This window comes from Pipistrellus hanaki, assembly GCF_964339955.1.
Source record: "Pipistrellus hanaki genome assembly, chromosome: 5".
NCBI lineage: Eukaryota > Metazoa > Chordata > Mammalia > Chiroptera > Vespertilionidae > Pipistrellus > Pipistrellus hanaki.
The window spans coordinates 19,911,424-19,924,821 of NC_140507.1; the positions used below are offsets into that span (position 1 = coordinate 19,911,424).

Below are 13,398 nucleotides of genomic sequence, written 5' to 3' on the forward strand. Positions count from 1 at the left end.
TTTCCGGAAACACTCTGGCAGGCGTCTCTTGGGTTAGTGTCTACTGATGAACAAATCGTTGTGGCTAAGGTAGATAGGAAACTCTGGTTGGCTAGTCTATGTCATATGCCATCCCTGGGGGAGGTGCAGAGCATTACAATGGACAGCCCATTAGTAATACCAGGAATCGAGAGGAGTTCTTGCAAAGAATCAGAAGGAGGGCTGATAAAACATACAACAGACAACACAGCACTGTATTGCATTACAAGGGAATGTGGGCCTCAGGTAGGAAATGTGAATGGGGAGCAAAGCAGGAGGAGGCTTTGCTCTGGCCATTGAAGCGCTAGCCTGGAATGTCTATATTTGCCCAGCAGGGAGAGTCTCTGGCCTGAGTGTCATTCTCTGCAGCCTGGAGCTGGCTACTGAACAGATTCCAGGGCAGCCTGCGCAGCTGGCATTTGGTGGCTACTTGAGAAAAGTCATACAACACCAGAGTGTGAATTACGGGGGTGAGCCGGAACATGAAGGCAGCAAACAGAAAAGAGACAGCTTTAGAAGGTCCTTTCTGTGTCTGTACTTCCAGTGCATCTTCTCTATTGTATTTGAGGTAACCCCCCCTTGTAGTTACAAAGATGAACTAAATAAGAATTAGGCATTTCTGTGCCACCATTTTGCATTGGAATGTCAAAATTGGAAGATATCTTGGAGGTCATGTAGTATAGGGGTCAGCAAACTTGGGCCCATGGACCAAATCACTCTCTTTCTTTCTTTTTGTAAGTAAATTCTGATTAGACCGCAGCCCCTTCCTTTTGAGGACACACCATCTGGGACTGCTTTCCTTGCTATGGAGACTGTATGGGCTACAAAGCTCAAAATATTTATTATCTGGCCCTTTCCAGGAAAAGTGTGTCGACCCTGGTCTAGTCTGACAGGCTTCCTACTCAATTAAGAATATTCTCTGCAACATTAATGCCACCTCTGATTCATGCCTATGATCAAAAGAAACAATTCATGCAAAGTTTAGAATACTGTCTGATATAAAAGAAGCACTCCTTAAATGCTAGCTTAAAAAAAGTCCTGGGCTATCAATACATAGCCCCCTCTCCCAATGGAAGATCAAGAGGTGCCTCTATCCTATCAGTACCAGGTGTTGATTAATTTGTATATGTAAAGAAGGCTTTCCCAGCACAAATAAAGTATTTCATTGCTTCACCACTATTGAACATTATTGTTTTCTTTGTGCTAAGCATTCTGTGTCCAGCCCCTCACTCAGTGCTCCCCAAATATTCCCGTCTTGAGAGGAAATGGGAGCTTTGGGGGTAAAGCGAGTCTCTGGAGGCTGCACAGCTAGTAAGTGGCTGAGCTGGAATTTGAACCCAGGCAGTCTGACTCCACAGCTCCTGTGCTTATCTAATACACTATCTAGGCATCTCGATTTGGTCAGTAACCTAGTTTTCAAAGTATCAGTTCTCACAGCCCCAGAAATCAGAATCAGATAACAGATCCACCTGTGGGCATAAGGGTGGCAGTGCCGACATGAATGCACAGAGTGCTATGGAACCACTGCCATCCTTTCGGCAGCCCACGCCTCCCCTCTCCCACTCCCACGGGCACCATTGCACTCAGCCTGCCCTTCCCTGCCTCTGGGCTCTCTGATCCAGCAGGTATGTGTTGCCGGGGAGATGGTCCTAAATAATGCACAGCTCCGGTCGGGTCACTGCTGAGCTCAAAACCTCTCATGGCTCCCCATTGGCCACAGACTGTAACAAATACTCTCCAGCCTGGCATTTAAAACTCTCAAAGATCTGATCCTCACCAACTCCCCAGCCTTATTTCCTCACTTTCCACCTACTCAGACGCTTCAGAGTGTAGACAAGCTGGGCTTCCTGACATGTCCCCAAACACTCTGTATCTGTTTATGTCGCCCTCCACCCCGCCCAAGAGCCCAGGATACGGACGTTGTGCAACAAGTCTTGTGGAATGCCTGCCTGGGAGAAGAGTGAATAAGCCCATCTGGAATGCCCCTTCCTGCCCTTCTCCTCCGCCTAACAGGAGTTTATTCATTCCTCAAGGTCTTCTCCACACAGCATCCCCCAGGTTTTCCAAAGGCATTTGGCCTCTCTTCCTCTTCACTTTCCCCTCTCAACATCCATGATGGCTTCCTCTGTCCCTCGGTGACGCTGGAAGGAGGCAGTCGGAGGTCATGCTCCCTGTCCTGTGCATCTCCTCTCTCACAGTGCTTGGCACATCGCCATACACAGCACGGGGATTTGTGTCATTGCCCCAGTGAATGGGAGAGCTGGGATGGGACATCCAACAGGAGACCCTAAGAGCAAGCAGCCCATGACCTTCATCACAGCAAAATGGGGAGAGACAGTGAAAAGGAGGAAGAAGGAAGGGGTGAAGGGAGGCCTCAGAGTAGGATCGACATGATTGCAAACACCTGCCCCCACCACTTTCTAGCTCGTGTGACCGTGGCCAGGTGACTTTGCCTTTGAGGCTCATTTCCCTTTATGCAAAATGGAATATAATGTTCCTCCTTAAATTCATCTATTCATATATTCATTAGGCTTTGTTACCTATTAAGTGACTTCTTCGCTGAGCCTCAGTTTCCTCCTTTGTAAAAATGAGGATATTAGTGTCTACCTCCTAGGACTTTGCGAGGGTCAAGTGAGTTTATGTCTGCGAAGGGCTTAGCGCTGTGCCAGGTACACAGTAAATGTTCAACAAATGTAAACTGTTATTAGCAATCATCACTCTGTGTGAAGCACTGGGATGCAGTTGGAGGACTCAGCAGTGAACAAAATGACAGGTCTGTCACAGAGCCATCATGTGGCTTATTGTCAGAAGGGGATAATAGACAGAAATGAAGAAAACAAGCTATTGGTAAAACAGTTACCGACTGTGGCAAGTTCTGTGAAGGATGGTGTGAACCAACATAACATGGGGGCCTTCCTTAGATGCAGAATGCAGGCAACACCCAGGCAGGATTGTTGCAAGGATTAAAAAAGAATACACATAAAACATTTGCACTTAGATAGGCTATAGCTGGAAAAGAATGTCTCTTGATTAGGAGAAGGAAAAAAATTGATCTGAGGCTAAGGCATCTCAGATGTGGGTTGGGCTTCTCTTTGTTCCAAAAATGCTCCCTCCCACGTTCCGTCTCCCTACATGTCATGGGCCCAGGCTCTGTATCTCTCCTTTGAAAGAGGGATTTATGGTCATTTGAGGTTCCTGTACCATATAATCCTGGCATGATAGGCAATTCTCCTTCCAGAACAGCACACGCTGACTGTGAAAATAGCTAATTTTATGGTTGCCTTATATCATCCGTGGACAGGCAGGATCCAGATCTCTGGGCTGTTTCCCCGGATTTCACAAAGCAGGGACAGACCTCCAGCTGCCCCACCCCTGCATGCCGAGAGCAGCCTGCTGTGGGAAGACTGGCACTTGGTGGAGGATACTTCAGGTGCTTAAAATAGATCAATTGTGCCATTTGACTATTGCAACGCCGTTGTTTCATTGGCCTTGATGGTGCTGGTGAGGGCAAGAGATAACAGCCCGTGGAGAAAGACCTGTGCTTTGCACAAAATTAAGCAGATGCGAGGAGGAAGCTTTGGAAATGATACAGGCAGTGGAGCGTGGAATTCTGCCAGGAGAGGGGGTGGGGCTGTTGCAGGAGAACGTAGCAGCAAGCACAGCACTGGGAGCAACAGGGCGGCAAAGTGGAGCCTGTCTGGACCGCTTGTCTGCTTGGTGACACACTGAGGAAAGAGGCTAGAGACGTCTGTGTTCCAGGAGTCAATCCAATAGTGACGTGTGAAATTGTCAAGGGGCCACCCATACTCTGAGGCGAACACAAAACCAGGGCGAGGGGCTGGCTCTGGCATCTCCCTCCTGCCCCTTCAATGCCCTGTCCCTGGCATGTTCGAGTCCTTCCACTGTGCTGGCTGCTCTTTCCCGGGCATGCTCCCCGTGATCCCTGTCTACCCTTGAACACAATGCTTCAGCCACAGCCTAATCAGGGTTCTGTGGAGCAGTGCTACAACCTCTTCCTGCCCATGCAGCCTGCAATCACATTGTCCAGCAGCCCACATGGCTCCATTCCTTCCTGCCAAACTTGAGATCTGCCCACCCCTCCCCCCACCCAACTCACTCCCGTGGCTGTGCCTGTTGTCAACAACACTGGGAAGTTGTGGCAGCGGAGGAGGGGACCACTCCAGGTCATTTTGGAGAGGTGTAATGACCAGATGTGGACACAGACTGAACGTGGGAGAGTGAGAGAACAGGGAATGCACAAGGCCTACTTTCTAATTACTGATCTAGGTGAGTGGGCGGGTGGAGGTTCTAGCAATCAACTGGAACCAGAAAGTTGACGCAGTTTTTCCCTTTTACTCTCTTTAAATAATAAGTTTATTAAACTGTAGGTTTATGTAAGTTTATTAATATTTAGGCTGAAATACATTGGAATACGCAGGTGGGCAACTTAGCAGATAGTCAGTAGAATGAGTCTAGAGCTAGAGAGATCTTCGTTGTAAAGAAAAAGAGAGCAAGCTTTGCATGAATAAATTAATTCATCGACTATCTTTTGAGCACCTACTATGCACCAGCCATGGTGCTCTGCTTTCTATGAATTATTTGCTACCCTGAAGAAAATCGGCCCTCAACTGAAGAAATGAGGTTGGCATTATCTACTTTCTCACCTTTCTTTCTCAAGCAGGAGAACACCAATTTGACAGAGGAGAGGTTTTGAGTAGCCATCGTGGGGTCAGTGTGTGGCCTTTCAGTAACCACTCCTTAGCTGGGTGGGTGAATAAACTGCCCTCCTGTTACGGAGCTCCAGCTGTTGACTTGATGTCCTCAACTGCACCAGGCATGTTTTCTATGCCAGAACAGCCTCCGGAACAGTTCAGCCTCCCAGGGCACCTTCCTTTGGGCTGGAAAAGGTGCCCCGAGCTGGAACCAATTATCCAGAATTTCCTTCCTTCGGTCTATGCCTCAACCCCTACTACTAGGTTCCCCTGGAAACAAAACTGACCACTGGGAGATGGGGCGGGACGTTGTTTGCCCAACTGTATCCAACAGGATATGATATCTCCCTCCTGGGAATAGCTCAGCTGGGGAAATAAGGACATGCAGTAGGGTTTTGCTCACTTCAAGAGGACCTGAATAACATGGCAGTGTCAATCAATTGCTAACTCCAGACAGGACTTTCTTTCATAATAATTAACAGATATGCTGCAGTTCCCACATCTCTGTGTGAAGATACACTTCTCCGTGTTAGATGTTACATGGATCATCTACCTGACAGGGCTTAACAATTCAAATGCTTACAGCAGCAAGGTAACACAAAAACAGCTGCTCTTGTGCAAGTTAACAGGAAGTGGTGGCAGTGGTGGCACACTGGAGACCAGTACCTGCGCCACTGAAAAAAGCAATCCGACTGACTGTTGTCACACAGGAAAATGGAGCCAGAGATGCAAGACTTTCCAGTTGTTTCTTTCAAAGAAGCTAAAAATCCTAATTTTGACTTCCCGATTTCCCAGTGTTGGTAGATGATTCAAATTCATTGAAAACCAGGTGTAGGGCAATTACATGTTCTGTCATGCTGGTCACCAGCTGGCCCTGTTTGATCTGTGAAGGCAAGGGCCATGTCTGTTACGTTTACTGCTGTGTGCCCAGTATCAGGCCCACAGCAGAGGTTGGCCAGTAAATATTTGTTGAGTGAACAAATGAGTAAACCAATCCTTATTCCCCGTATTGGACATTCCCAGAAACTAGGCAGATTGAAAACCAGTACCACGACTGTTAATTCCCTTACACTATGAGACGTGACAGTTGTGCATAATGATCTGAACGGGGAGGGTCAGGTGGGGAGTGTGTGTTTTCTGCAGACAGACAAACTGGGGACTACCAAGCCACTGGAGACCTCCTACATGTGAACTCTTCCCTTCAGGTTCCCAGAGGTGGTGAGATTAGGGTTTAAACATCAAGAGTAGGCAGACAACCTTTGTGACATGCGTTTTAATAATAAACTATCATAGCCCTGAGAATAGACAATATTCAGAGGAAACCAATCCACAACAAAATCTTCTCCTGTGTTATGGCTAGAATTGTATACCCCAAATACTATGTTATATCTAGAATTGTATACCCCAAACTTATATTTTGGAGTCCTAATCCATAGGACCCCCAAATGTGACCTTATTTGGAAATAGGGTCTTCACAGAGGTAAGCAAGTTAAAACAAAGTCATTAGGGTGCTAATCCAATACCACTGGTATCCTTATCAAAAGGGGAAATATGGACACAGAAACACACATAATGGGAAGATAATGTGACAAGAGTAGGGGACAAGACCAAAGAAGGGGCCTGAGGACAGGAGGAAGCTGATGAAATGAGAAAGGATGGAACTTGGCCCATGGTACATGGCATGCATGATGCTTCAACCTCAAGGATGAGCCAGCCTGGGTTTTATGCTGAGGAAAGCCATACCTTTCAGGAGCTCTGGGTGTCTGACTATGTGAGGAGCACAGCATTTATGGAACACAGAATTGACTTTGGTGCTCAGGGCCTCTAGGCACCCTGGGATCAACTGCATCTCCTATAGATCAAGGATAGAATTTTCCTCATGGCCCTCAGAGGGAACCAACCCCGCTGAAACCTTTTGTTTTTGGACTTTGAGCTTCCGGAACTGTGAGGTAATACATTTCTGTTTTTCAAGCCTCCCAGTTTGCAGTATTTTTGTTATGGCAGTTCTAGCAAATTAATATACACTATTTTTATTTGTTTTATAGATGCTTGTTATATGTCAGGCACTGTTTTAAGCAATTCACAACTATTAACTTATTTATTCTTTACAACAACTCTATGAGAGAGGTACTATTATTATATTCCCCGTGATTATCATTAGAGATGAAGAGCTGAGGTACAGAGGGGGTAAGTGACTTGCGCAAGGTCACACAGCAAGTAAAGGGCAGAACTGGAATTTAAATCCAGCTATTTAGTTCCATGCTGTGCCCTTAAGAGTTACAGGAGAACAACTTAATTGGCAAATGTGCTTATTACACTTCTGGTTGTTTTCTATTCTTTACAATGGTATCTGGCCAGTGTTGGGTATCAGCCAGTTGTTGACCATTCACCATGGCAGATGTTATCTCAGCAAGATAAAGCTTTTGCCAGATAGGAAAGCTGGAGTTCAGAATTGATATCACTTCCTCTATGCAATACAACTACTCTTAAAATCACATTGTGATTTGCAGAGATGTGTTATAGTCATCATATTGTTATATGGTTTTTCAATTGTTCCTTACATTATTCCTCTCGCCGCGCCCCCCCCCCCCCCCCCCCCCCCCCCCGCAGCCTCAGGTAATCATTTGCTAACTATGGTTCATTTGGGAAGCACTGTTGTTGTGTTTTTTAAACCTCTGTCCTTATAAAGTATACAGCCATCTCTATTTTATTTGTTTTACAAATATAGACTTTTTTTTTTTTTAGAAGGCATCCTATGTGCTTGTATTTGTAAAAGCACATTTTTTTCAAGGAATTCTTAGAGTTCCTGACATGGTCAACAACATCAGCAGAGGAAAGGTCATCATGTTCCTTGTGCTGCATAACTTTAGTTCTGAACTTCCTGCCTCTCCAGATCCACTCTGCTCCCTTCTCTCCCCTGCAGTGTGCCCTGGGAGGCTGGCCATGATGCCCCCTTCAACTGCCTTCCTTGCTCTCAGTCTCTTGGTTGGATTGAGCCAATGGGGAGCACTGTAGGGGATCCTTTGGGTTGCCATGCATGGACTGGCTGCCTTTTGGGAGCCAGGGGCCACAGCTCCTGCCGGGCAGTCCTTATCCTATAGCGTGTTGGGTCTCTGGGTTTCTTTGTTATTTTTTGCCCATCAGGCCTGGGGACAGTTGTGATATGAGTGGTAATGAGCTGCTGTCACTGTCCTCCGGGTACTGGACCATCCTTGCTTCTCCGCATTTATTTCTCTACACCCTGCACACTTGCAAAGATGCCTTCTATTTAGCTCCTTTCAACTTGCCCATCTGTTCCCTACCAGGACCCTAACAGATAGACTCCTCTTCTCCTTCATCCTATTAACTCAATCGGGTATTAGGCCACACAGGTTTTATTTTCTAAAGGATCTTTCCCCTTATTTACATTCTTACAGCCATCAAAATCCTGGCCCTCAGACTTTTTCTGAACCAATGTAATTATCTCTCACCTAGGATCCTAACTTCCTGCATTGCCCTTTTCAACTCATGCCATCTACAGGTTAATAATCTTCCTGAAAGCCATGGCTTTCCTATGGACAGAACCTAGTGGTGGCTACGATATCCCCAGCAAAACAGGCTCATTTCCAACCAAAGGGGGATTGGCTCTGATGGTATCATCATTGCAGAACTTTGCTCTACTCAACAGCCAACTCAATTTCTGGTTCAGTTCCTTCCCTGAAACTCAGCGCCAATGTGTTTCTCATGTTATTTCATTTAATCCTTCACAACAGCCCTGCACATTGGCATTACTGCTCACATTTTACATATAATAAAATCCAGGCTTAGAGACAAGATCTATCCTGCCCAAGATCACAGAGGGAGTACACCAAAGGTCTTGCATTTGAACTCGGGAATCTATAATTCAGAGCTCAGGTTCTTACCACCGCAGGATGGTGTTGCTTATCCCATGACATCTTTGTGGAGGTTGTATGACCCCCTCAGTACTCTCTTCAACAAAACTTGTTGACATGCCAGTCCATGATAGAGACCCAGGAAGAGGTCTGAGGGCAGGAGGAAGGTGATGATGGCTGTAGGTACCCTTGTACATGGTGGGTATTATGCTTCCACCTCAAGGATGATCCTGCGCTGGGTTTTGTACCCAGCTTTCAGGAGCTCTGGGAGTTCCGAACCAAGTAGAGAACACAGCATTTTATGGGACATAGAAATGTTTCTGGTGCTTATGGCCTCTGGCATTCTGGGGTCAACAGTCTCTCCTCGCTTTGGACCCAGAGGCTTTGGAAATCCTGGGCCATCTTGGGAATGGGAGACACTGACAGGGGATAACCAAAAACTTACTGTTGCCTAAGAATATGCACTTCAGATGGTGGTGCTTACATGGCTCTAGAATTTTGTGAGAGCAAGGGATCTGGGGTCACCTCCCTCCTTGCTGTGTGGTTCAGGAAAATGACTTGGATGAGGGTGTGATGATAGACTGGAGCTCTGAAGGAACAGGACCAAGGTGCATGGAGAGTGCACATCAGGGGGATGCTGGGCTGGGGAGCGGGGAGGGCTTCCGCAGCTCAGGAGGGTGAGGAGACCAGCTTGAGTGATGGGGAGTGGACAGAGGAGCAGGCACTAGAGAGAACGGAAGGAGGTATATGGGATGGGAACATGGAGAGTGGTGTAGTATGGATGAGACAGGCTGTGAGCAAGGCTGGGCCAGGCCACTTGGGACCTACAGGCCTCAATGAAGGGTTTCCTCTCACAGCTTAAGAGCAATGAACAATGAGCATTTATAAAAAATTAATTTTAGAGATGGAGGAGGGAGAGAGAGAGAAACATCAATGTGAGAGAGATACATTGATTGGTTGCCTCAAGTTTGCGTCCCGAACCCAAAACCTAGTTATGTGCCCTGACCAGGAATCTAACCTGAGACCTCCTGGTGCATAGGATGAAGCTCCAACGAATTGAGCCACACCAGCCAGGACAGGATCGGGATTTTAAGCAGAGTGTGATATAGAGGTTGGCTGGAGTGGATGGCAGGAAACCAGTTAGTGGGCTGCCTCAGTAGGTCAGGAGACAATGACAGATCCTTGGAATTAAGTTGGGCACAGGCCAGGGCAAGAAAAGGCTGGCGGTAGACCCAACAGAGGCCAAGGTAGAGGCAGTTGCTGTTTTCCCTTTCTGTCCGCTGAAGCTCTCTGAGCGTGCTGTCTCCGTGTTAGCCCAGGGTCCCTGAGTTCTGTGTGTCCTGCTCATGCCTTTGCTGTCTTCTCCCTGCAGGGAGCTCTCCTCTCCCTCCGTATGGGCTTTGAGGGCCAAAGCCTACCTGTTACATTCTGCAGGTCTGAACCAACACACACTCCATCATCTCCAAAATTACCCCTTTCTTCTAATTCCTGTCCTGAAGCTCAGCTGGATTTCAGAAGAAAGGAAAGTGCACAAAAATGAAACAAGAATGCACACTCCCCTGTTTTTGCCACATAAGACATGTATTTCTTATTGATAAAAACAATGTACATATGTTTGCAAAGCATTTTTCTCATAATCCAGTGTAATCCTGAAAATCACACTTCTGGGACTTCTGTCAATTTATGATGACAGTATAATGTCCCAGAGGTTGAGTGATCATATCGTCATAATGCTTGCTAATGTTATAGAGCCAACAGTGGCAACTGCCAATGCAATGACGACGACGACGACAGACTGACCACCATCACTGACATGACACCAGCCATGCCCAAGGCTCTACATTCTGAATTTTACACAACACATTTACATGCATCTCCATGCCACACCGAGGGAGGGGCTGTCATTCCCGTTTTGTGAATGGGATCATTATGCTGTAGGCCACAGCTAATAAATGGAAAAGGAGAACTGGAACCCAGGCCCACGTGATTCCAGGGACCACATTCTGTCAGCTCTTATACACTGTCCCAAGACTGCAGCCCCTTCTCTTCCCCAGATGAAGTGATGAGAACTCAATAATAAGCTCATGCTTTGCTCCCACTTCAGTGGTGACCTTGAACCATGGATTAGGAATGGTATGCACTGTCAAACTATCATGCATCCAAGAACCGTTCATAATCCAACTATTAATTCTGTGATATTGTAAACCTTTAGAAGATTCCACAGGTTGGGTGTGAGAGTTTGGGTTGCTCATGCCCGTGAATGCTTAGTACAATGGCTAGGGAAGAGTGAGGACCCAGGAAACGGAAGTGAAAGAAAAGCTGAGTTTCTCCTAGGCTTAATTTCAGGCATGAGGATTAAGTTAAGAATGTCACATCGCAAAGGGGAGAGCATTTTTGTTTAGATCAGGTCGCCCCAGAGATGTCCTGTCAACACCCTGTTCTGTGTCCTTAGGACCCTGCCACACCTTCAGTCCAGAGAGGTCTGATTCCTGCCCTCCACCTGCAGGCTCAGGGCTGGGAGGAGCCTCAGAGATGATGGAGCCCAGTCCCTGAGCCCTGAGCCACTCTCTACAGTGCTGCCCAGGGAGCACTTCCTCTTCTGGAGACTTCAGAGAGCTCTAGGCTGCCCTAGTCACTCTACTCTGTTTATTTTCTGCTAATCTCCTGATTTAGAAAAAGTGTCTAGAATGACATTTTTGTCAGTCCTCATCTTCTGCAGTTTCAACTCTATTGGTCATTATTGCTTTTTTTTTCTTTTCTTAAGTAAAATCTCTGTTTCATTCCTTCAAGAATAATCAGTGCTGCTAACAGGACAAGAATTCCTTATAATTCCAGAGAGAGAAAAGGGGAGGGTCAGTGGCTTATTTTACCTTATTTCTTAGCTCCGATAAATCCATTTTTTTTTTTGCTAGATACAGTGAGAAGGGACAGGCTGTTCACATCTTTATTTGCCCGAAAGCACCAGATGCAGACCTGTGGCCCACTAAGCCATCGGGTCTACAGCATTTTGCCCTTTCCCTGAGCCGGGTGTGAAGCCAAAGCACCGTTCCAGGCTGGCAGAACCGAGAGGCACATTCTTTGGCTGAAAGAGGCAAAGCGAGTCCAGCCTCGCTCGCTTGCTCCACGCAGCCATGTAACACACAATGGGAGGCAGCAGAGAGAAGTCACACACAGACACAGTAAAGCAATATTTCATTTCCATCACAGTGGTTTTCGCTCTTTTCCGTTCCTCCTTGCCAACAGCCTGGGAATGGAGGGAAGGTGAGGGAACAGTGGGTTTGACCTGGACACAGTCTCAGAAGGTCCTGATTTTCCTGGTATTGCTGCTCAGCTCTAGCTTTTTTTTTTTTTTTTTTTTTTTTTTTTTTTTTTTTTTTAAGAAACTTGTAGATTCTTATATTTGAAGGGTCTCTAATTCAACCCCTCTCCTTTTACAGACAATCTGGAATCCAGAAAGGAGACTGATGGGCAAGTCAGAGACCTAAGGAAGTGAATGTTCCTAGGGGTTCCCCATCCAATAACCCCACCTGCTGCTGCAGTGACCCAGCAAGCTCAGCTGATGAGGGAGCAGGAGGGGGACTTGACCCAGCCCTCCCCTTCAGGGTGGTGCCACAGCGCGTGCCCACGGTCTAAGGTGCTACAGTGATAAGAAATGGACTGGGCCTCTTTGTATTTCTCACAACTGGGGCCCAGCCTAGTAGCAAAATGTCTGGTCCTGACTCTGCAAAGCAGTTGCTGCCTCTGGCATGTTAGAGGCCTTGGCCAAAGGGCTTGTCTCTTTCTCTCCTTCTGGGCACGGCTAAGCAGCCTAAAGCTATGTGGAGAAAGCAGCTCCGGGCCCACGGGGCTGCAGGCACTCAGGAGAGGGATATTTTACAATCCCCAGACCCACCCACTGAGGGCCAGCCTCCCTGCTCCTCCCAGCTCCAGAACCAGCCGTGTGGCTTTGAGCTCTCTGTGGCTTTCCAGCTGTGTGGAGAGAGGTCTCCTCAGAGCCCCCACACTCAGACAATGGCCACACGACTGCCTCAGAGGCCTTCCCAGGCATTGCTAGAAGGAGACAGGCAGCCTTCCCTGCAGAGGCAAGTGGCGCTGCCTGCCGATGAAACATTGGCAGAATGATCACAAAAAAAAAAAAAAAAAAAAAAACCCACAAAAAAAACAAACAAAAAAAACCCCACCCCAGACCCCCATTTCTCTGCAGGAGAGCACAGAAAGGACCACGGAAGAGTCTGGGGGCCATGTGTCCACCCAGATGCCAGGTCTCCTTCCTCCTTCCAGGCAGCCTTGGCATACGCAGGCTCCTGCACCTCCCGCCCCCACCCTGTTCCCATGGCAAGGGAGAGGAGGACCCACTTACTGCTCGTGTTCATGGTGATGCCTCTGCCGTGGGTTTTTCATTCAATACGGAGGCCCTGGCTGCTTTTAAAATCTTCCGATCTTCCGACCTCACTCATCACCTGGGGGTGAAAAGGCAGTCCAGTGCCAGCTCTGTATCCTCAGGTGCTCTCTCTCCCTCTGCTGTCCCCGCTCCGTCTAGGCTGTAGCCACTGGCCTTGAAGGCGAGTGGACCAAGAGGCGCAGGTGAGAGCAGGGAAGAAGAGGAGGCTGGCAGAACACGGGTTCCCTGGGGCTTGGTGCCCCAGTCTTGCTGCCCTCGGACCCCGAATAGGAGGCAGAAGCAGGGCTGGCGGCGCCTGGTCGCACCGCACCCCCCAACTACTCCAGCCCAGCAGCTCGGGAGCCCTAAGGGGGTGTGGACCACAGGGAGGCAGGGCGGGGGCAGCGTGCGGAGA

The 13,398-nt window shown here is 47.8% G+C and overlaps 1 protein-coding gene across 5 annotated transcripts in view; it reads right to left on the reverse strand.

Moving 5' to 3' along the window:
- The window catches only part of ABLIM3 (actin binding LIM protein family member 3), a 102,318-nt gene extending 89,258 nt beyond the window's left edge, over nt 1-13,060 (reverse strand). For all 5 annotated transcript variants that reach the window (XR_014795027.1, XR_014795028.1, XR_014795029.1 and 2 more), the window contains exon 1: nt 12,963-13,060. Coding sequence is in view for 1 of the 5 variants with exons in the window: in XM_084884220.1 (XP_084740346.1) it covers nt 12,963-12,975 (13 nt within the window). In the remaining 4 variants the exon portion in view is untranslated. The remainder of the gene's footprint in view (nt 1-12,962) is intronic.
- Between the last annotated feature and the right edge of the window lie 338 nt (nt 13,061-13,398).